This window comes from Zalophus californianus, chromosome 11 (assembly GCF_009762305.2).
Source record: "Zalophus californianus isolate mZalCal1 chromosome 11, mZalCal1.pri.v2, whole genome shotgun sequence".
In the NCBI taxonomy this organism is placed as follows: domain Eukaryota; kingdom Metazoa; phylum Chordata; class Mammalia; order Carnivora; family Otariidae; genus Zalophus; species Zalophus californianus.
This window is the reverse complement of record NC_045605.1, coordinates 45,889,605-45,916,101: the sequence shown is the minus strand read 5'-3', so window position 1 is coordinate 45,916,101 and position 26,497 is coordinate 45,889,605. Positions and strand designations below refer to the sequence as shown.

At 38.2% G+C, this 26,497-nt stretch overlaps 1 protein-coding gene and 1 pseudogene across 6 annotated transcripts in view; one reads left to right on the top strand and one right to left on the bottom strand.

The window, feature by feature from the left end:
- The window catches only part of CCDC81 (coiled-coil domain containing 81), a 51,906-nt gene that overhangs the window by 5,290 nt on the left and 20,119 nt on the right, over positions 1–26,497 (top strand). For all 6 annotated transcript variants that reach the window (XR_003517455.1, XR_003517456.1, XR_004819419.1 and 3 more), the window contains exons 2-11: positions 5,484–5,545; positions 7,153–7,309; positions 10,975–11,231; positions 13,672–13,751; positions 16,197–16,318; positions 18,893–19,016; positions 21,666–21,759; positions 22,180–22,326; positions 23,138–23,242; positions 25,672–25,844. Coding sequence is in view for 3 of the 6 variants with exons in the window: in XM_027579646.1 (XP_027435447.1) it covers positions 5,484–5,545; positions 7,153–7,309; positions 10,975–11,231; positions 13,672–13,751; positions 16,197–16,318; positions 18,893–19,016; positions 21,666–21,759; positions 22,180–22,326; positions 23,138–23,242; positions 25,672–25,844 (1,321 nt within the window). In the remaining 3 variants the exon portion in view is untranslated. The remainder of the gene's footprint in view (positions 1–5,483; positions 5,546–7,152; positions 7,310–10,974; positions 11,232–13,671; positions 13,752–16,196; positions 16,319–18,892; positions 19,017–21,665; positions 21,760–22,179; positions 22,327–23,137; positions 23,243–25,671; positions 25,845–26,497) is intronic.
- Positions 763–5,397, bottom strand: LOC113914369 (annotated as a pseudogene).

Here is a 26,497-nt window from a genome sequence, read left to right as displayed (position 1 = left end):
AATAAATAAAATCTTTAAAAAAATAAAACATAACACTCTTGATTTGCAAAGAGTTCCTCAATGGAAAGTATCTTTTTTTTTTTTTAAGATTTTATTTATTTATTTGAGAGAGAGAACAAGAGCATGGGCTGGGTGAGGGGCAGAAGGAGAGAGAATCTCAAGCAGATTCCACACTGAGCACAGAGCCCAACATGGAACTGGATCCCAGAACCATGGGATCACGACCTGAGCTGAAATCAAGAGTCAGATGCTCAACTGACTGAGCCACACAGGTGCCCCTGGAAAGTATCTTTAATACACACACATCATTGGGTTTGGAATGGAGATGTCAACACAGACTTAATTTTCAGTGTTTCTTTTTTTTTTCCAAGTCTAAAAATTTTTTATTTGTATATTAAAAATTATGCATTTCAATAATTAAAATTGAACAAAAAATTGTCACTCTGGTTAAACTGCATTTTACAGCCTGCAGGACACTTTGGACCAGCTTCATTTTTACTCTAGATTTCACTGTCCTCCCACCCAGCTTCTTCCTTTACCAACATGCAAGTTCTTTTCCTTCCCCTCCAGCCAGATAGGCAGATGGGAGAGGCAAGTGTGGTTTTCGTTGTCAGTAGTTCTGAATTCTTTGATGTGAAAAAGGGCAGCACAGCCATTTAAACTTGATCCAACTTCTTTGCATCTGACAAAGTTAAACAGCTAAAAGAAGTAAGAAGGCAATGCTTGTGGAATATACCATGCATGTTGGCTGTGCACGCCTCATTAAGATTCGCCTGCTTGCTTTTCCTGTTCAGTCATTTCTTTGGAAGGCAGTGGATTTTTCTCCTGAGTTTCTGTCTTCTTCAATTTTGATTTATCAAATTTCTCACTCTAAGCCATATTGGGTTTGTCAGACTCAGTTGCGGAGGAAGGGGAGTGAGGCGCATGAGCCAGCAAAGTCCATTCTGCAGTGGCCACCACCAAGTCTCTGTATTTCTAAATATTGGTTATACCTAGAGTATAACTTCATATCCCATATTTAACACTAGTTATTGGCAACTACTTATTTTTCTTCCACAGTTTTTTTTTGGGGGGGTGGGGAACACAGCTCAGAACAAGAAAAACATAGAAGACCTCTCTCTGATCATTCAAAGCAGATAGTGAGAAGTCTATGCACTGATTCAAGACCTTGGGTCCCTACCCTAATGTCTGTGGTTAAAAATTATTGTTTTAGAGATAATATTAGTATATCTGTTGAAATCAAAAACAGCAAGTCAGAGCAGTAAATTAGGATTAGGCAGGGGTTCTGCAGAGCACTAGCAGCAGAGAGTGGTGACAGGTGGTAGTCTAACATTAACAAATGAGAATGAAAAGCAAGTCAAAAATTAAGCAAAAATATGGTGATCATTTTGCAATATAGACAAATATCGAATCATGGTGTACACCTGAAACTAATATAATATTGTGTCAATTGAATCTCAATTAGAAAAAGAATATGTTGTTTTATAGATTTAGTAATGATGTTCTATAGACATAAGACATTTAAAAAATATTGAAGGCTACTACATGCTACTCACTGTTGATAGTACACAAAGATTTAGTGCACCAAACAACTTAGGTCCCTGCTGTCATGGAGTTTATCATCTGGGCAGGGTTGTGGAGAAAGATCACACACACACACACACACACACACACACACACACACACACACACATAAACATACACAAAATCTCTTATTAAAGAGCCCCCCCGCACCAAGAAAAAAGAATTAAGCAAATACAGAAGTATGGAGACAGTTAATGTACAGACAACAGCCTTTCCTGCCTCAATGGTGCTTGACTTTATTCCTGTGTTATAGAATGGTATATGAATGAAGGTTTATATTTATCAGATGGCACAGAGTAGACACTCCAGAAATGCTTTTTGAATGGGTCATTAAGAAAAGGCTAGGGTAAGGCTGTCATTGAAAATGAAGAGATACAAAGCTTCCAGGACAAACAGAAACGAAAAGAATTTGCAATCACCAAACCAGCCCTACAAAAAATATTGAAAGGGTTGCTCTAAGCAAAGAGAGAGCCCAAAAATAACATAGACCAGAAAGGAACAGAGACAATATACAGTAACAGTCACCTTACAGGCAATACAATGGCACTAAATTCATATCTTCAATAGTTACCCTGAATGTAAATGGGCTAAATGCCCCAATCAAAAGACACAGGATATCAAATTGGATAAAGAAGCAAGACCCATCGATATGCTGTCTGCAAGAGACTCATTTTAGACTCAAAAACACCTCCAGATTTAAAGTGAGGGGGTGGAAAACCGTTTATCATGCTAATGGACATCAAAAGAAAGCTGGGCTGGCAATCCTTATATCACACAAATTAGATTTTAAACCAAAGACTGTAATAAGAGATGAGGAAGGACACTATATCCTACTTAAAGGGTCTATCCAACAAGAAGATCTAACAACTGTAAATATTTCTGCCCCTAACACGGGAGCAGCAAATTACATAATCCAATTAATAACAAAATCAAAGAAACACATCAACAACAATACAATACAACAGCAATACAACAACAATACAATAAAGTCCAGTAGGGGACTTTAATAGCCCCCTCACAGAAATGGACAGATCATCTAAGCAAAAGATCAATGAGGAAATAAGGGCTTTAAATGACACACTGGACCAGATGGCCTTCACAGATATATTCAGAACATTCCATCCCAAAGCTACAGAATACACATTCTTCTCTGGTGCACATGGAACATTCCCCAGAATAGATCACATCCTGGGTCACAAATCAGGTCTCAACCAGTACCAAAAGACTGCATATTTTCAGACCACAATGCTTTGAAACTCGAGCTCAATCATAAGAGGAAAGTTGGAAAGAACTCAAATACATGGAGGCTGAAAAGCATCCTAGTAAAGAATGAATGGGTCAACCAGGAAATTAAAGAAGAATTAAAAAACTTCATGGAAACAAGTGAAAATGAAAACACAACAAAATCTTTGGGTTGTGGCAAAGGCTGTCCTAAGGGGGAAGAATACAGCGATGCAAGTCTTTCTTAAGAAACAAGAAAGGTCTCAAATACACAACCTAACCCTACACCTAAAGGAGCTGGAGAAAGAACAGCAAATAAAGCCTAAACCCAGTAAGAGAAGAGAAATAATAAAGAGTAGAGCAGAAATCAATGAAATAGAAGCCAAAGGAACAGTAAACAGTTCAATGAAGCTAGGAGCTCATTCCTTGAAAGAAATAATATGATTGATAGACCTGTGGCCAGACTTATAAAAAGAAAAGAGAAAGGACCCAAATAAATAAAATAATAATGAAAGAGGAGAGATCACAACCAACACCGAAGAAATACAATTATAAGAACATATTATGAGCAACTATATGCCAATGAATTAGACAATCTGGAAGAAATGAATGCATTCCTAGAGACCTATAAGCTACCAAAACTAAACCAGGAAGAAATAGAAAACCTGAACAGACCCATAACCAGCAAGGAAATTGAAGCAGTAATCAAAAATCTCCCAACAAACAAGAGCCCAGGGCCAAATGGCTTCCCAGGGGAATTCTACCACATTTAAAGAAGAATTCTATTCTTCTGAAACTATTCCGAAAAATAGAAATGGAAGGAAAACTTCCAAACTCATGTTATGAGGCAGCCTTTACCTTGATCCCAAAACCAAAGACCCCACCAAAAAGGAGAATTACAGACCAATATCCCTGATGAACATGGATGCAAAAATTCTCACCAAAATACTAGCCAATAGGATCCAACAGTACATTAAAAGGATTATTCACCATGAACAAGTGAGATTTATTCCTGAGCTACAAGTTTGGTTCAACATTTGCAAATCAATCGGTGTGATACACTACATTAATAAAAGAAAGGACAAGAACCATATGATACTCTCAATAGATATAGAAAAAGCATTTGACAAAGTACAGCATCCTTTCTTGATTAAAATTCCTCACAGTATAGGGATGGAGGGTACATACCTCAATATCATAAAAGCCATCTATGAAAAACCCACAGCAAATATCATTCTCAACAGGGAAAAACTGAGAGCTTTTCCCCTAAGGTCAGGAACATGGCAGGGATGTCCACTATCACCACTGCTGTTCAACATAGTACTAGACATCCTAGCCTCAGCAATCAGATAACAAAAAGAAAGAAAAGGCATCTGAATCAGCAAAGAAGTAGTTAAATTCTCACTCTTTGCAGATGATATGATACTTTATGTGGAAAACCCGAAGGACTCCATCCCAAAATTGCTAGAATTCATACAGGAATTCGGTAAAGTGGCAGGATATAAAATCAATGCACAGAAATCAGTTGCCTTTCTATACACCAACAACAAGACAGAACAAAGAGCAATTAAGAAGTCGATCCCATTTACAGTTGCACCAAAAACCATAAGATACCTAGGAATAAATCTAACCAAAGAGGCAAAGGATCTGTACTCAGATAACTATAGAGTACTCATGAAAGAAATTGAGGAAGACACAAAGAAATGGAAAAACGTTCCATGCTCATGGATTGGAAGAACAAATATTGTGAAGATGTCAATGCTACCTAGAGCAATCTACACATTCAGTGCAATCCCTATCAAAGTACCATCAACTTTTTTCACAGAGCTGGAACAAATAATCCTAAAATTTGCAATGTCCACAATAGCCAAACTATGGGAAAAGCCTAGATGTCCATCGACAGATGAATTGGTAAAGAAGATGATTTGCTAGGGAAGAAACCAGAGAGGGAGACAAACCATAAAAGACTCTTAATCTTAGGAAACAAACCGAGGGTTGCTGGAGTGGAGGGGGGTGGGATGAAGTGGTTGGTGATTGACATTAGGGAGGGTATGTGTTTTGATGAGCGCTGTTTATTCTGTAAGACTGATGAATCACAGACCTGTACTCCTGAAACAAATAATACATTATATGTTAATTAAAAAAAGAAAAGAAAAGGCTAGGGTGAAATAGGTGATGGGGATTAAGGGTCGAACTTGTGATGAGCACCAGGCGTTGTATGGAAGTGTTAACCACTAAATTGTACACCAGAAACTAACATTACATTCTATGTTAAGTAACTGAAATTTAAATAAAAACTTATAAAAAGTCTAGATTCTACTTGGCTAGTTCTATTTATAGGATAAAAGGAACTCTGTCACAGTTTTATAGAATTTATAGAATTTCCTTTATAGAATAAAAGCAAATATGTGATACAGTTCTTTTTATCCTAGAAAGATTTTATTCAAAAATTTATTGTTATTATTATTATTAAGTACATTTTTGGAACTTAAAAGGGTGAGCTTTAGTTACTAGGAAAGTTAACTTTGGGGAATGACCTTACTTTCTGTTAATTCTAAATTAATTAGGAATTACCATTATTTGATTCTGCATTTCATATTTACTTTTTTATTTACTAGCACTAGATTCTATTGCATGAGTGCTTAAATAAATTATTTTTTATTTCCTTTGAATTTTAGAAGTCTCTACTATCTGGGCAAACGTGTCAGAATTTGTGGAACGGCAATTATCCCTACACAAGGTAAGATTTATACTTTAAGTTTAATGCAAGAGTCCAAAGGACTTTTCCTCCTTAGTCTTGTATAAGTTTGCTGTGAACAAGATAGCAGACTTTAGGGCCATCCAATTTAACTTCCAGTCCTGTAATTTTATGATGCTCCCACTTACGACTTATGGATAGTAGATTTAACAAACATGGATTTAATTTTTAGGTAATGAATTCGTAAAAGTTCTGCTCTTCTAGTTGATACCAAGCAGATCACTGACTAGCCTGGCTATGTGTAGAGGAGCTAGATGAATTCTGTTTATCTGTGATCTGATAGTTCCTGGCATAGTTATAGAAGGATATACTGCTTCCTGTTTTGCCTCCTTGCAGGGAATGGGTTTTAACTTAAATACAAGAAGACAATCAGGGACTGAACTCATCTTGCCAAAAATGAGAAACTGTGCCCAGCCTTGAGTTTGGATGCCATAGAACTGAACAGATATTTGAGGAGTTTGGGGGGAGCTGGGAAATTGTGGAACTTATATGCTACTCAGAGGTCCCAATATAACAGCCCTTGGGCCAAATTCATCCTTCAAACTTTGGTTTGGTCTGATAATTTGAATTAGTCATCACCACCTAAAATTTGGGGAGTCTATATAAAGTTTTGCATCTGTTTCTCTCTTTTCTTGAAAAATCAGCAGACTTAACAATACCAGTTTTCCATTCCTGCATGATGACACTTGGCTGGAGCCAACAATGGGCTCTCGCCTTTGAATGGGATTTGTACTTTCTAGCCACTGTATTCTCTGGTTGGCTACCTTCACTCCCTTGCATTCTTTCATGGTGCCTGTAGGCATTTGTAACCCTTGAGGTATGATATTTCCAGGGAGACAGAGACCCAGTTTGAGAGCCAAAAGCATTTGCTTTTACCCATCAGCCAAGATCACTACACTGCAGCATATGCCTTGGATGCTGGATTGTCTGATTTTAAATGAGAGACAAAACCTAAAAGATGGAATGAGAAAGCAGAGATTCTTGTGGCCTCTTAAATTCCCTCTCTCTAATGGCAAATGATTAAAATTTAGAATTTCACACAATTTAGGACAAGAGGACTCTTTTTTTTTTAAGGATTTTATTTATTTATTTGAGAGAGAGTGAATGTGAGAGAGCATGAGGGCAGCATGGGGGGGTGGTGGAGAGGGAGATGGAGAGGGAGAAGCAGATGAGCAGGGAGCCCAATGTGGGGCTCCATCGGAGGACCCTGGGGTCATGACCTGAGCCAAAGACAGATGCTTAACCAATTGAGCCACCCAGGTGCCCAGGATAAGAGGAATCTTAAAAATAGATTAAAAGTAGCTATGGCACCTATACAAGTTTTCTTAGTCCTCACAGCCCTTGAATGATAATGAAGATGGGCGATCTGATGTCAGAAGCATTGGAGATCAATATATTACATTTATATTTATATGGAAACTTAGAGTCATAATGTGCTATAGCTGTAGGAGATTGTAGGGGATCATTGACTGTTTTAATGCTTAATTCTTTCCATGTTTTTTGGATAATGGTACTAAGGGTTATTTTTCCTTACCCCTTCAGTGAATTCTGGTTGTTACTCTTTTTTTCCCCCTCATTTTTTCTTTCAGGGGGTTCAGATCCCAGGACTTGGAATTTTCACTTTCATGAGACAAAAACTTGAGGTGGGAAACAACAAGTTTATTCTGATTCAGAGGCCCATATTTATCATGGCGGAGAAATTAGTACAGATTCATGGACTCAAGCAAAACAAAATATATATTCCTGGTAAGTATCTTCAACATTTAAGACCTTCTCAGAAAGTAACTGGGCTGGGGATGAAAATGAAAGGGCAAAGTCTGTTCATTTGCTACGTTACCAGTTTCTGATTTGAGGAGCTCTCTTGTCACATGATCCCTTTGGAAGAGTGGGGGGCCAATGCAGGAAATGATATACAGTCTTCCTGAAGGCCATTTTAAACCTCAGTGGCTTAAGAGGCAGGCATGGGAAGACTTGATGTGACATCAACATCAAGACAAATTTATATAAATGCCACATTACAGAGTTGTGCAGACTTTATTCATTTTTTTAGCCCTCAGAAGTTAAAATGGCTATACTGAAAAAGTTAATTAGGGTTTCTGGTTAGAATTATAGTCCATATTAGCTATGAAAAAGATCACTAACTGTTTCTATCATATGTAATCTAAATTATTAAAATTTAAAAGTGAGAAGCTTAGTAATTCCATAGACAATTCCAACGAACACCTTGTATACCTCTCACACCCTAAAATCTTTTTTCCTTCTACCCTCCTTCCCTCTGCCTTCCTTTCTTCCCTCTTTCCACAAATATTTTCTGAGGCCCAACTATGTGTCAGGCTTTGTTCCAGGAGTTTGAGATGTAGTGGTAAACAAAACAGGCATGACACCTGACACAGGATGCTTGCTTACATTCCAGCTTTGGTGTGTGGACTTAGTGACACCTGCCCTTTGGGGGCTTCCTTCCCAATTTCTGGGCTGTGTTCCTTTTGACCTTCCTTATTATCCCCTACTGCATCAGACTCATACATGGATAAAGAGAGACAGTCTACCCCCAAAGTCAGCAAGTGAAAAGGCTAAAATTTGTCTTTATGTGAACTTTCCTGAAAGTTAATTTTCAGAGTAACTTCCCACCAAAAAATGAAAGATTGGAAAAACAAATACCAACAAATTATACTTTAGACTTCATTATGCATATAATCTGTATGGTAGATTTGATTGACTTTTCAGATGTTTTTACCTAGAGTTTTATGGACATATAATATCCTAATTCATCAAAAACCTACCAAATAAAGTAAAAATATAGCCAACTTTTTTTTTTTTTGACAAAAACATTTGCTCCTTAGAATTAGCTTTCCATCTTGGATCTCATAGTATACTCCAAAAAAGTAGTTTAGATCCATAGTTAATTTTTTTTTACAAGGTTGAAGAATTAATTATTTTTTTTATAAGTTTGAAGAAATTTCAGAATTAAATATATGTGCTTGAGTTAATTCACAAGAACAATTCTGCCTAGAGTTTAGCTTTGGAGTTATGATTCTTCATCATTAATTAACCAGGTAACTAATTAAACATTACACTGATCCTTAAAGATTGTCAAGATGTGATCCTTGCTTTGAAGAGCTCAGAATTTAGCATGGGAAATAAATATATAAGCAAATGTTGCAACATGATTAAATGCTGTGAAAGCAGCATTGATCAGAACTGGATCAAGTGCTAGGGGAGCTGAGAGGAGAGCATGCCTAACTTTGCTCAAGGAGGGTTAGGAAGATGACATATAGCGGGAGGTCTTAAAGGTCTTGATAGGACTTTGTTGGCAGAGAAGCTATGGAAAATATTTCAGGAACAGTATGAACAATTCAAGAATAAAAGAAAGAGTAAAGCCTATTAAGGGAGTAATGGGTACTTCTGTATGACCAGGGCATATGATTGTGGAGGTGAGTGGAGGGAGGTAAGACAAAAATGGTTGGTAGCAGTCAAATTGTGAGGGCAGTAAGGACTTTGGAATTCATCCTACAGGCAATGAGGAGCCACTGAAAGTTTTTGAGCAGGGAATTGTATGTACTAGTACAGTTTTTAGTTTAGGAAGATAGCTCTTTTAGTTATAGTAGTTTCAGGGTGCCTGGGTGGCTCAGTTGGTTAAGTGCCTTCGGTTCAGGTCATGATCCCAGGACTCTGAAATCAAGCCCTGCATCGGGCTCCCTGCTCAGCAGGGAGTCTGCTTCTCCCTCTCCCTCTACCCCTCCCCTCCTGCTCGTGCTTTCTATCTCTCAAATAAATAAATAAAATCTTTAATTTCAGTAGTTTGGTGAAATATGGTAAAAGCCTGAATAAAGGCATTGGTAATCAGGAGGAAGATGAAGGAGTCAATTTATGACATATTTCATATGGAGAACTGATGGGATTTGGCTGCCGGTTGAGAGTTGTAGGTAGCAAGAAGAAGGGAGGTATTTAGCATGACTCAGATTTCTTGGAAAATAGATGTACATTCTTGTCATTAATGCCATAGGGAAAGAAGGGGGAAGGCAGGTTGGGGTGGCAGGTAAAATAATGAGTTCACTTTTGGACATGTTAAATTTGAAATTCCTGTAGGGATAATTAGGTGGAGATAATCCAAAGCTCAGGAGAGGGATGGAGACTAGAGGTCAAGATTTGGATAAATTTACTTAGGAGAGGATATGAAGTAAGGGGAAGAGACAGACAAGGACAAAGTCTTGTTTAAAAAAAACAAACAACAACGCAGCAATAAAACACCATCTTAACAGAAGTAGAAGAGGAAGGAAGTCAGCAAAGGAGACCAAGGAAGAGGAAATTGGAGAACCAAGAATAGTGCCATGGATACAAGAGCAAAGAGAGGGCATGGTCAACAGGAGTTACAGAGAGGTCATGAGAGTAAGATTTACAATGTATCCATTTGCTTGTCTATCATGAGTTGATACTGTCCTTACTGAGATAAGTGGGCTGGAAGACAGACTGAAGAGATGCATTGGACGAATGGGAGGGGACAATCTAGAAGCAGGCAATAGAGCATTTTCTTTTAAGAAATTTACAAAAAATAAAAAATAAAATGGAAGAAGGTGGTATAGAATCACCATTAAATTGTGCAGAAGACTATGGACTGATATAGGGAAGTTTGTGTCTTGTAGAGATATTAATCCTCATCAGCCAGAACTATTGGACACTTGAAAAGCTGTAAAGTAATGCTTGCTGAATGAATGTTTAGAATGTTCTTATCTTCTTCCTATCCTGTTCCTCTATTAGTGGATCTTGTTTACTGCCTCTTTTTGGATTTATCTTCCTGATCATTTTTGTTATTTACCCCCTTTTCTGACTGGCAGTCTGTTCTAGTGGAATAGACCCTGTGCTTATTTTTATGCTATGTATAACCATTTTCCTCTGCAATATAATTTATGGACTTATTAGGGAGGAAAAGCAAGTTATCCAGTTGGATACCCTCCGATAAGAAACACTTTCATTTGAAGGTAACTTCTATTGAAGATGACTCTCTTTTCAAAACAGTTGGCATTTATAGATATTTATAAACATTTAAAAACGGTTTGATAACTGGAGGAGATAGGCAAATATTGTGACAGTATGTCCTGAGAGATAAGAGGGCTGAAAACTTCAGAAAACCGTCTGCTGAAGAGATGCAGTTATTTATTACTGTGTCTCCAAGATAAAACCAAAAGCTTGTCTGGAGTACTGCTTAGAAAGCTAATTGTTCTTATTTTGAGCAAAAAATATACTTTTAGGGAAAATTGCGCCTATTACTATCTATTGATAGGGTACAACTAAGGGCACATGGACAATTCTATTTTTCAGTACTGAGAATTAAATAATTATTTGTGAGTGTATACGATATGTCCTTGTTGTAATTTCCACTTCTTTTCCCCCTACCCTGTCTTTTTCTCCTCTAGGTGATATCCCAGTTGTTCCACTTAATTTTGTCATGATATCCCTGGAGGGTCCATTTAGCAGGGATACAGTGGAAGGATGTGTGAAGGAGACATTGCTTTTTTTATCACGATCCATTTCCATCAGACCAAATGTGGAATTTACTTTCAAAGGAATCGGGGTCCTTGTGATTAGAGGCAACAAAGTGAAGATGAGATTTTATAAGGACTTCCTTTGTTCAATGGATGGAAGTGGGGCTTTGGCAAAAGCCCTAGCAAATGTAAATTAATGTTTCCCTTCTCTAAACCCCTCTCCCAATCATAGCTTTGAATTAACTGTGTGTCATTAATTATTAAGAAAAATTCAGGTTGAGGTGTGCCTGGGTAGCTCAGTTGGTTAAGCGACTGACTCTTGATTTCAGCACAGGTCGTGATCTCAGGGTCATGAGATCGAGCCTCACATTGGGCTCCATGCTCAAAGGGGAGTCTGTTTGAGATTCTCTCTCTCCCTCTGCTTTTCCTCCTGCTCGCATGCACACTCTCTCTCTCTAAAATAAATAAATCTTTAAGAAAAAAAAAAGAAAAATTCAGGTTGACGTATTTTAAATGGCACTTACCCCAAGTGAAAAGAAGTGCTTTTTTATAGATGATTAACTCTTTGACAAAAAGGTTAGAAGGGCAAAGAAACTTTAAACTAATTTTTGAGTCAATGCCAACTGAAAAATATAAATAGTAATAGAAACTCATAATTCTGAATATTTTATAGTACCTTATGGTTTAAAAATTCTTCCACATGTATTATTTCATTTGAGGTGCAAAACTTTATCAGACTGGCATTATTATCATCCTGATTTTATAAATGAGAAAAATGAGGGTCAGATTATGTGGGAAGACTGAAATCAGGGTGCTAATAAGTGGTAGAACCAGAATTTCTACTCTTTTTTTTTTTTTTTTTTTGCTGGTTATAGTATTTTAATGAAAGCCTACAATAAATCGAGTCATGGAAATGTATCTTTAACTTTTAATTTGCCATATTGTGGAACAAATTTCATAACTGACCCCATCATTGTTAACTATTCAGTAACTTGTATGACCTTCATGCTAAGTTGGACATAACAGAGTTTAAGGAGCTAGTGAACTAGTCAATCAATGGGACTAACTGAATGCTTAATGTGCCCTAAGTACACATCTGGGAATGAACAAAGTTGGTATAAGTGAATTAGATTATCATAGAATGTTATATAATCCTGTGTCCCATAGAGCAAAAGCCTGATTTTTAAGTGAAAAGGCTATAAAATGAAACTCTATAAATATGGTCAAATTTTACCCTCTAATTTCTTCTTTCATGGCGCTCTGGGGTGGGGACTTTAAGAGCTGTGCATAATGAGGTTTTGGTTGTTTTCTCCACAATCTGGCTTCACGCAAGATTTTAAAGAGGGGAACCGACCCTGTGTGTGTAAAGTGGAAACACACACAGGTATAACTCTCTCTTTTCCATGAAAACCAACCAGAAGCAAGGTCAAAGCATTTGCCCGTCTCTAATCTTCAGTGATTCTACGGAACTTTGTAGCTTTAATAATGTGTTTATAAAAGAGGAGAGCATTTTAATTGGCCTGCTGTACTCTAAGACATAACTTTTAAGGAGCGTTTTCTGGAAGTAGTCTGGAGAGAGAGCCTATGAAAAGAGGATGGAGGCCAAAGCAGATGGAGGACTTCTAGCCTTTTTGTCAAAGAGTTAATCATCTATAAACAAGTGTATCACCCTCATGGACAGAGGCACAAAGCACACAGACCTGTTAAAGGGTCTGAGAAGTCTGGCTACAAAGAAGCCACTTTAGCTGCCTGAATCATGAATCCGGGAACTTTAGGTTAATCCAATACTTGTTAACATCTATAAAACACATTTTAGGAAATTGCTGTAAAATGGTGAGAGTGGTTGTTTTTCCCCTAAATATCCCATAACTTAAACCTGAGTGCTGTCCTGCAGAATGGTTCTCTTGGGAAGCTGTGGGTTTATTTCAATGATGCTGCTTTTGCTGGAAACATATTTAAAACCTTTTTGGAAATTCCCTTCAAAGCCTTTTGTAAACCATGTCATTAATCCCAAAATAATTTTGTATATTATTCTATACTAGTATAATGTAATATTGTGATTACTATATAATGTAGTAATAATTATAATAGTTGCCATTTGTTGAGTGCTTATTCTGTGCCAGCCACTTACATATAGTATCTCATAAAAATCCCATGAATCAGATCCTATTGTTATCCCCATATGCCCAGGATCTAAGGCTACATAACTGTTAACAGTAATACGGATGTGAACATGAATCCATCTGACTTCAAGCCCTTCTCTTAACCACCCAGTTTTAGAGTTAATTGGGTCAAGAGTGAAATTAGCATGCTTGCTCATTTTCCTGATAGTTTCTATTAAGTTGGCTCTCCCCTTAAGGATGTGTAAAGGAAGCCATAAACTCTGAAGGCAATTTCCAAAGAAGAAATGGTTTGAGAAAAGACAGCATCAGTGGCATTGGTATGGGACTACCCAGGTGATACATGAGCTAATTCTTCATTGGATTTTAAGCTCTAGACTTTAAGCATTCGAAAAAATAACAATAGAGAGTACCATGGTATCCTTGCCTCTGAGACAGCCTATAGCTTAGATTTGTCTGTCCTGGACCACTGCCACAGGTGTAACCCTTTTCTGTCTCTGTCCTTCAGAGGCCGGACACTGTGGACTCCGTGTTGTCTAGCAGAGAGATCTTAGGGAAGCGACCCAACAGTGTGCTTGCATTTCCAAGGTCAGTGCTTTGCTCCACAGGTTCCTCCAGGTACAGCAATCCTTGTTGATTTACTAATGTGATTCGGCCATGTTTCTCACCTCTTCTAGCTTATGTTCCTTTTAGTGTTCTCTCTCTCTCTCTCTCTCTCTCAGTGCTCCAGCAAAGAAGAATTTAATGCATACTTTCCGTAGTTAAGATAGAAAACAATGGGCAGTTAGACTATTCCTTCTTTTTTTTTAGTTTTTTTCTGATGATTTAACGATTCTAAACATCACTTGGTGCTCATCCTGATAACTGTACTCTTAATCCCCTCTGTCTGACCATCCCCCCACCCACCTCCCTTCTGGAAACCACCAGTTTATTCTCTGTATTTAAGAGTCTGCTTTTTTGTTTGTCTCTTATTTTCTTTGTTTGTTTGTGGAACTCGTAAGTTCCACATATGAGTGAAATCATATGGTATTTGTCTTTCTCTGTCTGACTTATTTTACTTAGCGTTGTACCTTCTAGGTCCATCTAGACTATTCATTTTTTAAACTACTCTTAGTTCCCTGGAAATTCTGATACTACCTCCCATCAACTTTAGTCTCTGCAGTATTAGTGCACTTCTTCTCATCTGCTAAGTTTTCTTCTACCTTCTGTCACTTCTCTGACCTAGCTTCCTCTTTCTGCAGTCTAGCGCACTTCCTGTCTAAGCTCTGGTTTTTACCTCTCAAGCAGTTAGAGAGACAGGTGGAATAAAGGAACAACTTTGTCTCAAGAGTGCCATGGGCGTTACTAGTGGCTGCTGCTAACAATGATTATAATAATGATAATGATAATAATAATATAATAATAGTAGAACACTTACTACTGTAGATGTCAGATACTGTTAAGCACTTTCTCAATATTATTGTACTTAATCTTCACTACAACTATTTGAGATATGTATTATAATTTTATCCATTTTATAGAGGTCCAAAATTAATTATAATTTTAATTCTTTTTTTTCCTTTTAACAAGTCAAACAACATGATACTGTGTTAAGAGCACTGGAATAGGAGTCAGGAGACTTGGGTTTTATTTGCAGTGAGTGGCTATCACTCACTCATCATATGCCCTTAATCATGTTCTTTTTTTTTTTTTAAATATTTTATTTATTTATTTGATAGAGAGAGAATGAGAGAGAGCACAAGAGGGAAGAGGGTCAGATGGAGAAGCAGACTCCCCGCCAAGCAGGGAGCCCGATGTGGGACTCGATCCCGGGACTCCAAGATCATGACCTGAGCTGAAGGCAGTCGCTTAACCAACTGAGCCACCCAGGCGCCCCCTTAATCATGTTCTTAGTCTTAATTGCTGTGCCTTTAACTACTATGCATTTCAGGTGGATGAAGTTTGGGGAATAACAACCAGCTTCCCAGAGCATTATTTTCCCATGGTTTTTGAGTGTGGACATCCTCTTGTGTTCACTGGATTGTTGATGGAAGGACTGTATGACATATACCTCAGCAAAATCAGTGTGAGGACCAGAATAAGCATTAGAGATTAGTTAGTCCAACCCCTTCATCTTGTAGATGAAATGACCAAACAACTGACTGGCCAAGTCAGAAATAAAACTATGGCTCCTCACTGCTCCACTGTTCTTTCCATCGCACCATGTTGCCTTCCTCATTAAAAAGAAATCAATGGATTCAAATAATTTTATTTTGATTATATTTTGAAGGCAAATTCGGCTGCCCTGCTAGGACATATTTTGGCTTCAGCAATCCAGGAGGGAAATAATTGCAGTGAATCAAGACCAGAGATTGACAGGCTTTCCTGTCAATGAGAGAGTCTAGACATGGGCATGAGGACTCAAATAGTCAAAACAGTTATAGATGTTTTATTTATGTGAAGTTTGGCCCCTGAATTTACTGGAAGTACCACTTCTCCCCCATTTTCCTCTCTCCTGCTTGTAACTCTAACCCAGCACTCCATACTTGAGACCACAGAAAATCTACAATTACACACACCAACTGAACAAACCCATTCCCCCATTATGCCTTTGTAAGTCCCTCACTTTTGCCTGGGGAAGGGATGGGGATGTGGGGAGGAGAAAGAGGAGTGGAATGGTTATTTCCAGACATACTCTGCCTACCAGCCTATGAATCTTTGCCTTCAAGCCATCCAATAGCTGCCTTTCACTCTATCACTCCTAATGGCATCTGATTACAGAACTAGAAAAGACAAATTCAAACTGAAACCAAACCCAAAAGCTTAAATCCCACAAGTTGTCTGTATAAGAGCTGCTTTTGAGCCCCCCAGTATTGAGGGGGAAAGTCTTGATCAGCTCTCAGACTTAGCCTCAGCAAATCAAAGCACTTGTCCCCTTGAGGGAAATGGGCTTACTTCAGAATCAGAGAGCTAGCTGGGTTGCTTCTCAGGATTGAAAGTTCACATGGTCACCTATTCAGGTACAGTGCAGTAAATATCGTGGCTTATTTCTAGGATTGAGCTCAAGGAGATGGAGAACAAACCACCTATGGAGACCATTGTAGAAGAAGGTAGAAAGAATAGACAAAGGAAGTACAAATTAAAAGACCAGCCAGACAAAGAAGAAGGCATCAGAGGTAGGCCAATGATTCTGGGTATCATCTGTCATGCTTTACTGATTATGAGTCCAGCCACACTGCTTAGTGACTTCTATGCCCCAAATAAAGTTAGATTCATGAATAATCACTGTATTATTCTTTCTAACAAATATCTTCTTTTTTTAGATCATGGTTTTTAAAGTTATTTATTTTTAATATATAAATCCTATAATCTCTTTCATAAACATTCATCGAGGAAAAACTACCTATGTTAATATAATTCCTAAAAAGTTATATTTCTTTATTCTAGAAATATAGGAAAGTTCTAAAACAACATTACTAAAAAATTACATAAATGTAATTGTACAATGTAGCATATATGGTAAACATTTAAATATTTCTTAATCCAAAAGAAAGTAAATTGGTTGTGGCTAATAATTACAGAATATCTGCTAAATACTATGACCATGCTGATATTTTATATATGTTAATTAAATCTCATAAGCCTCAGGATTTTTTCAAGTAGCAATTTTTTTTTATGGTAGCCAAACAAGGTTTATTTTAGCAATGTAGAGATCGTTTGGCATTAGGAAATGTATTAAAATTATACAGTTCATCAATAAGAAAAGTAAATCACCCAAATCTAGTTTCTGAAAAGTATTTGCTAGAATTCCACATCTGTTTCTGTTTTTTTTTAGCCTTTAAAACTGTAGGAAGAGTAGGATAATCTCTTTTTAAATATTACTGTTATTATTTTATTTATTATTATTATTTATTATGTATTATTTGTTTCAGGGGTAGACGTCTGTGATTCATCAGTCTTACACAATACACAGCGCTCACCACAACACATACCCTCCTCACTGTCCATCACCCAGCCACTCCATCCCTCCCACCCCCAACCACAACATCTAACAAATATCTTCTATTCCTGGAATCTTGTATCTCATCTTGACCACTTGCTGACTCTCAGGCTTTTAGACTATGATCTCTTTGCTGGCTCCCCATTACTTAAAGAGGCCAAAATTCAGATGCCTATGGGGTCCAGGCAGATAATGTAAATGCATGAAGGGGGTTCGAGGTAACATGATAGGGCAATATGTTAGCATAGATGATAATTTTTATGAAAAATGGAGAATGGTAATTTTACATCTTTGATATTTGGCTTTAATAGAAGATAGTTGGATTTTTATGTCTATGTCTTTACTTAATCTGTTATGATGTGCTGACTTGGTTGAAGCGCATGATGAAAGTCCTAGGACTTCAAAGACGTTTTGAAAGGGTCCTAGAAATCCTTAGGAGTTTCCATACTACCCTCTGAAGACTTCCTCTGAGGGACTGTTGCTTTGTGGGCAACACACGAATTGACAGTGAAGCAAAAAATGCTGATCGGGCCAAACAAAACATATCAGTGGGTAAACACTGGTTTGTGGGTATTAGTTTTGCAACTTGGGGTCTACACAACTACATGTAAACTTTTAGCCTAATATTCACATGCTTTTGTGTTTTTAGCCTCATCTGTCACTAGAGACTCCTTCTCTGAGCAAAACTGTTCATATTCTTCTAACATGTCTTGCCCTTCCCTGCTTTCATGCTTTTGTTCTCTTTTTCTCCTGCCTACAATGTCCTTCCTTTCCTTACAGTCTCTCCCAATCCTACTCACTTCTCAGCATCCTTTTTACGTCTCACTTCCTCCACAAACACTTCTGTCATCACTGGACTCTGAAGTGTCTTCTTTCTTCTCTGAACATGGCAGACCCTTAAAGATGGCATCATCATTTGGGATATAGACATTTTTCGTCATTGTCCTGAGTTGCTATTTATGCAGTGTATGTAAAGCACTTAGCATTGTTGATAGGTAATAAGACCTCCACAAATGAGAGCTCTCATGTTTTTTCTTTATATCTTATTTTTCTATCCAGCTATAGATCTTCCCCAGTTTAGTGAGGGGGTTATGTCCAGATTAACCCATTATAAGTTGAAACTATCATATTAATACACATAACCTACTGAATAGTATAGCTAGCCTATCTTAAATGTGCCATCTAGCCTACAGTTGGGCAAAATCATCCAACACAAAGCCTATTTTATAAAGTATTGACTATCTCATGTAATTTATTGACCACTGAAAGGGAAAAACAGACTGGTTGTCTGGGTACAGAGTAGTTGTCAATGCATTGCTTGTTTGCTCTTGTGATTGTGTGGCTGACTAGCGTCTGCAGCTTGCTGTGTTGCCCAGCATCCCAAGGGAGTATTGTGCCACATATCACTAGTCTGGGGAAAGATGACAGTTCAAAATTCAAAGTACAGTTTCCATTGGATGCATATCACTTTTGCACCAACATAAAGTCAAAAAAATCATAAGTCAAACCCCATCGTTAAGGGAACTGTCTGTATATCTATTGAAAGATCTTTAATGGCAAAGACTTGCTTTGCACGTAAGAAGTACACAGCAAAAATATTTGTTTTAACTACACTAGGGCAAGGGACAATAATTTAAGGTGTTTCTTAAATAAAAATTTTTCCTGGTAAAATAATGAGTTTTAAAAATCAGTTAAGTATAAAACCACCCATTTAAAGTTGGAAGGAAACTTGGTTTCATTCATTCTACAGAGATCTTATCGCCCAAGAGACTTCGAGATAAACAAGCTATCTCCTCTCCCAAAATGACAAGCATCAACTTGCTGAATAAGTTAGAGCGGAATGGGAGTAGCTGGAAGATTATGAACCCTGAAAGGTAATGAATTGGTATTTTATCTGTTGTATGTTACTAAATGTATTTTTGAGTTATATCTTGATGCAGGGAATTTAAATGAGTGTCCATTCATTCCTTCTTCCGGTAGTCTTGAGTACATTCTACCTGTTAGGTGATTGGGATAATAGATTCAGTCAGGGCTCACAATCTAGTGGGAAAGCCAGATATACATACAGTGATAAATCATGGTTCAGTAGGATACATGCTGTGACAGAGGTGGAAACAAAATAGCACAGAGGAGGGAACATCTAAATCTCTTTGTGGATTTGGGAAAACTTCCCTTGTTTTCTCTTTCCTTTTCTTTTTTTTAAAGATTTTATTTATTTGTCAGAGAGAGCGAGAGAGCAAGAGAGAGAGAACACGAGAGAGTGCACAAGCAGGGGGAGCAGAGGGAGAGGGAGAAGCAGAATCCCCACTGAGCAAGGATGTAGGGCTCTATCCCAGGACCCTGGGATCATGGCCTGAGCTGAAGGCAGATGTTTAAACAACTGAGCCCCCCCAGGAAACCCCTTTCTTGTTTTCTGAGATCCCCTTTGTTGTTTTCTGAGATCTCTCTTGTTGTTTTCTCAGTGCTTGGATATAACAATATGACACAGTTTCTTATTTAGATCAAATTAGCTTTGCTAAACATGGTTGGCACTTAATAAACATTCTTTGAATGAATGAATACATTACACATCATGGCCATGTCTTCTAACAATGTTATGTCAAAAGATTTCTGTTTTCTTTTTTTCTCTTTGAGTAGGACACTTTTTAAGACCTCCAGTCAGTCAACTGTATGCAAGTATTTATTGAGCTTCTACTATGTACTTTGCACTGTGCTTTCAACTTTGAATTTATTAATGTGTCGCAATGTATCAGCTATCACATGTGTGATTTATGCACTTTCTGGGATACTAAGGTCATGTTCAAAACCCTAGGCACACTTGTTTTAAATAATCTCACCATTATGAAAGAGAATTGAGAATTAAATGTCTTGATCTTTGGAATTTAGTTCAGTCCAACAGACACTGAGCACCACTGCATGCCTGGCATTATTCTAGACACTGAAGATACAGAGCTCTACAACGTATAAAAGACATAAAAACTTGCTTTCATGCAAGAGTCTTTTAGGGAGACTGATGCTAAAGAAGTAACACACATGACAAAGACAAAAGAATGTACAGAAACTGCAAAGAGGAGGGAGTAATTGATTGTTAGGGATTATTAGTGAAGGCTTCCTATTGGTATGGACCAAAAAGTGGTTTTTGTGCTGATTATTAAAGTAATACATGTTTATCACAGAAATTTTTAAAAAATGAGAAAAGCAAGAGATACCAAAAAAATCGGTCATAACCCCATAGAGGAAACTTTCTGTTAACATTATGGGGTATATTCTTCAGTTTAATGCATATACAATATATACATGTACTTTTACTTGAAACCCATACACACATTTTAAGTACAACTGAGATCATATCATATGAAGCTTTGTTATACTCAACAATAATTGGTAAACATTTCCCCATGGCTTTAAACATCTCAGGACATAAACAAATAATTGCACATCATTTCATTGATTTAACTTTTTGTCTGACCAATCTGCTTGTGTATATTTGGATGATTTTTAGTTTTTTAAATATTATAAATGATCCTGTTATACTGATACACATAAGTCTCTGCACACATTTGAATATTCTGTAGGATAAAAACTTTAATGTAAAATTTTCAAGATAAGAGATGAGCCCATTTTTCATGTCTTTGATACATGTTATCAATTATTCTCAGGAAGGTTGTATCAAATTATCTTCCCAGTAGCAGGAATATGAGGGAGTGCTATTTTCTCCAGAGTTTTGTTAATACTGGACATTGTACCCTCCAATGGATTCCCACACTTATCCAGGGTAAAAGCCAAAATCCTTGCCATGGTCTTCAAGATCCTGCCTGATCTCTCTCCTGCTTTTTGTCCACGATCTCATCTCCCTCTGGCCACATTGAGCATAGGCATACTCCCACATCAAGGACTTTGCACTCATTCACTCTGCCTGGAATGCTTTTCCCATCAGATAATCTGATTATTTTTTCTCCCTCACCTTATTCAAATGTCACCTTCTTGGTGGAACTTTCCTGGGCATTCTGCTTATGGTTTAATACTCCATCCCTCTAGCACTGCAAGGCATTTATCACCATCACACATACTATTGAATTCATTCATTTATCTTGTTTCTTAACTGGCTATCAGATCCTATCAGAATGTTAATTTCATTAGGACCAGGATTTCTTTTTCTTTCTTTTTTTGTATGTTTTGTTCTTCACTGCATCTCCCATGCCTAAAACAGTGCATGTAGTAAGCACAAAACGTTTTATAGAATGAATATATTTTATCCCAGTTTCACAGAATTGGTAACTGAGACTTTGCAAGATGACCCAGCTTGCCTAATGGCAGTCAGCTTGTAAGCAAAAAAGCTGGATTTCAAACCCAAGTTTATTTGATATGAAGCATGGGTTCTTAAACTCTATACATATAGATTCTCTGGGAAAAAAAAACCACTAAGATATTTTTCTTTCTCTTATATTTATACCTGCCTGTAAAATTATCATTGCTCATGTCAGACTGTTTAAACATTAATTAATGTTGCACTATTTTTATAGCTTATCATCTCCAGGTTGTTTGAAAAATGACAGTGAAATGAAGCCTCAACTTTCTCCAGTCCCCGCTTGCCAGGATCATAATAAGGCAGGACAGGTACAGTGTCTTCAAACAAACACAATCCAATCAGAATCTTCCTCTGACTTCTGTTTCTCAATGAGAGTTATGGGAATTGCTCTTTTTTCATTGTATAGATATGGCTTATGTACTTAGGACCCAAAACTGGACTGTGATAAATCTATCTACTAGTCAAAATCTGCTAGGGTTAACAGAAGTAGGGTTGGGATATCTTTCTAATTTTCAGTTGCTATAAATACTTCTGATCAAATGAGAGTTCAGTAAATCCTCTTGAATATTTGTGGGGCCCACTCTACAAATCTCATTTTGCTAATTGTCATTAATACGTCCTTTTATAAAGTATGTTGCTTGACATACTCAATCTTTGGAGAGCTAGTAAAGGGATTGTGAAGGAAAAAAGTAAAAGGCAATAATTTGTCTTCAAACCTGGTGTTGTAGGAAATGTGTTATGTGTGTTTGCAACGAGCACAGTGCAATTCCCCATTGTACTACAGTGAGGAGACGAAGAGGAGAGAAATAGAAGATGAGCGACTCATTCAGCAGTATCAAATCCTGAAGGATCAAGAGGCTCTCTTAAAACACCAGGTAGTTCAATACCTCGATTAAAGAGTGCTTAACATGGGACAGTAGAACATGATTATAAAGTGCCATTTAATATGCTCCATTAGGTGCCTGGGTGGCTCAGTTGGTTGAGTGTCTGACTCTTGATTTCAGCTCAGGTCTTGATCTCTGAGTTCAAGCCCCATATTGGGCTCCAAGCTGGGCATGGAGCCTCCTTAAAAACAAACAAACAAACTCCCTTAAATATGTCTGTACTATAACATATTTAATCATTTACTTACTGCTGGATTAAAACTTAGGTTGTATCCAAGTTTTCACTAATAATGAGCAACACTGGGATGAACATCCAAGCAGCTGAATGTTTGCACCTGTCACTGATTTCTCCCTCTCCCCCACCCCCAAGGATTGTATTTTAAAGGTAGAATTCCTAGATTTATGTGGTTTTGCTTGTGCTTTCTAATAAGATATAATCAAGGCTTTTCCCTTTAAATTCATGACCTAAGCCAAGCAAAGAGAGAATGGCATGTTCACATTTCTCTATCCAGATTTCTGTGGTCTCCAATAATTGACCCCACTGCTCTTTCTTGCATTTGTGATATCGGGTAACTACTTATGAAATCTTCCATTGCCTCTTATGATTCCCATAGAGGTGCTGCCTAAAGCTCCAAAACAGGAAATAAAAAAACCTTCCCCAACCCACTTTTATAAATCTATGAAGACATCAGAGAGTACCATTGCCTCCAAAAGGCAAGTTTCTACCTTGGTTGGATTATTATAATGTAATAGAATTAAAATTTTAAAGGCTTTATGTCAATATGTGATGTTTTTTTCAAAGATGAGAAGTCTGGCTAATAGAGAACAAAATCAGAAAAATGCTGCCTACAATCTTGGAGTTGCTGAAGCTATAAGAATCCACAAGAATGAGAAACCTGAATTTTATGTGAGTCTTTCCAAAATTTCTATTGCCAATACCTGCCTCATCTGTGAATATTTGGATCCATTCTCTGTACTGCAGGCTGTGCCATTGTTTAAGAGGTGAAATGTGGGTTGTGCAAGGTTGAAGCCTTGTTCTGGGTTAGGAGTTATCCAGCATCTGTGTCCAAACTCTTCACATTTACAATACAGTCCCTATTAGATACTATGACACTTGTTAATGATAGTAAATCTCAGCCAGGCCCTGGGGTGGGTGGGTGGGGGGCAGTGTACTAAAGTAATGCCCCAGGAACCACAGATCTGGAGAGCCAGCATTACCTGGGAACTTGCTGGAAAGGCAGAATCTAGGGCCCCATCCCTCCAGAGTGGGAATCTACATTTGAATAAGATCCTCCTGAGATTTGTAGGTGCATTGAAGTTTGAACAGCCAGCTGCTTAGATAGAGGTGAGCCATCTGCTTCACCATGGATTTAATGTTTTCAATCACTGTGTGCCTACCTTTAATTTGCCTGAATCTTTCTCCCTTCACACCACTGTCTAGGTGGTCTGACACTCTGGACATAACTCTAATAAAATATACTTTATTTATCACCAAACATCTATTGAACTCCTATGTGCTGGCCACCATGCTCGTGGCTAGGAATACAAAGATGAATAAGTCAAGGTCCCTCTTGAAAGAGGTCTTAGGCTACTGGAGGAAACAGGTTTAAAGTCCTGAGTGTGGTATAATGAATGTTATGATAAATCTTTGAAGAGGGCAGTTTGTGAGCAAAGAGTCACTTGACCAGACCAGAGATCTGGGGAGATTCCTTGTATATACCAGTTAGGTAAAGGAGGGAATGGAAGGAGAACCTTCCAGGCAGGGCTGGCAGGGAGGGAGGTAGGAGACATGATACTTTTGAGATTTAGGCCTGATTCTTTTCTCTTCTTACATAAAAGTTCCAGACTATGTTTATTACTGCCTACTTTGTGTATCCTCTTTGATATATCTGCAGACGTCTTAAAAAGACCAAAACAGAACTTTTGATCCCTCTCCTCACCTGTTCTTCTCTTAGCCTCCCCATTTCAGTAAGTGGCATCACCAGACAGACAGTTGCACAAACCCAAACCAAGGAGTGATCCCAGATTGCTCCTTCTTTGTCTCCCCCATCCAACCATCCTCCAGCACAGTTGCCTTTACCGCCCAAATGTACCCAATCTTTTCACATCCCTTCATCTTCAATGCTACCACCCTAGTACAAACCATATTATAAAGCTCAGCTTCTGAAATACTTCCCTAATTAGGTTTGCTGCTTGCCTTCTTCCCCTTTACAGTCTATTCTCCACACCGCAGTCAAGTGATATTTTTAAAACTTAACCCAAACATATCATTCTCCTGTTTAACTGACTGAGCCACCCAGGTGCCCTATCATTCTCCTGTTTAAAACCTGTAATGGGGGGCGCCTGAGTGGCTCAGTCGTTAAGTGTCTGCCTTCGGCTCAGGTCATGATCCCAGGGTCCTGGGATCGGACTCCCTTCTCGGCGGGGAGCCAGCTTCTCCCTCACACTCCCCCTGCTTGTGTTCCCTCTCTTGCTGTCTCTCTCTCTCTGTCTGTCAAATAAATAAATAAAATCTTAAAAAAAAATCTAAAACCTCTAATGGTCTCCCACTGAGTTAAAATAAAATCTAAACTCTTATCTTGACCTATGAGGTCTATATGGCCCTGCCTTCCTCTTTGAGCTTACCTGCTACTTTCCCCTTGCTCATTGTGCTTCAGCCATGTAGACCTTCTTTCTGCTCATTATACATGCCTAACTTGTTTTCATCTAGTGCCTTTGCACTTTCTGTTCCTTCTGTATGGGTCACAGATTACCTGATATTTGCAGTGGAGGTGATTCAGTCAACTTTACTGAAAAGCCTTCCCTAATAACCAACCACTTTAGCTCTGTTCCCACCCATTTGCTATGGTAAAGAATTCATATCACTTAATCACTACCTTAAATTATCTGATGTATGTTCACTTGTTCCCTGTCTCCTGTACCAGAAGGCAGGCTCCATGAACCAGGCTCTCTGCGGATCTCTGTCAGTGTCTAGAATGGCCAGGCCCAGAGTGGGTATTCAGTTCTCCCTCTTCCCACATCTGCTCAGTCCTTGCTCATGCTTTTGCTCACTCAGAACGCCTTCTTTCCATCTGTGTGTGGTGCTAGCTCAGGATCTCCTCCATGACATTCTTTTTCATCTTTCTCTCAGATATGGGATTTTGTCTGTTCTGCTGATTCATCCTTGAGCACACTCCCATTATTCTGTGGGTTGCCTCAACACTAGCTGGTCAGTGTGTTGAGGACTGGGCAAATAGTATAAATTAATAATTGATTTTAGTGTTCTGAATTACCACTTTTATTCTTTGTTCTTTTTGGTATTTTAAAGTAAAATGCATTGCTTCTTCTTCATTCCAGAAATCTTTCCTGTTTGATAAACGGCCACTCAGTCCTGAGATTAATGCTTTTAAACAAGAAGAATATTCCCAAAGTCTCCTGAAACAAATGGATTACAGACGGGAAAAGGAAATAAAGCAAAGACAAAACAGAGAGTTGATGGACCGCCTAGAACAAGTGCAACTCACAGAGGAGTGAGTCTAGCTGACAGGCCCTGAAAAATGGGTTCAGAATTTTCATGTGAAGCTTATTTCCATGTGGGATTGATTAGCACAGCTGTAACCGACTGGTACTGACTGAGCAAACCAGCCCAGCTAGCCACCAGTACCACAGCATGACATTTCATTAGAAACATGAAAAAGCTGTTATTATTATGACCATTAGAGTAATGATTAGCGATCTATAATTAATGATAGAGTATCATTTTGTATTGTTTTGTGATCACTAATACTGGCAGCTGGAGGAAGGGACTTGTCTTGAACAAGCAGCATTCTCAGCTATTCCCAGTTGATCTCAAAGCAAAGCTGGGGTTTTGTTGTAAGTAGGCGTGTCCCACGGAAGCCAGGGGCAGGAGTGTATGGGGGACGAAGGGGACTAGAACCAGGGACTAAAAAGTCATGTAAGAAGTGCTTTCCTTCTGCTCACACCTACAGCTCCTTGGTTGACATCATCTTTTTTCCAGCTCAAACTTGGATGAATGTTAGTCTCAATTACAAATTTTCAGGAATGAGAATCTGATTGGTCTTGCTTGGGTCGTCTGAGGCCTGGGGTAGGGTCAGAGTTCAAACATGCCCCAGGGGGTCACACTTCTACTACTGAGGTCAGGAGAGCAATTAAAGAGGCTATT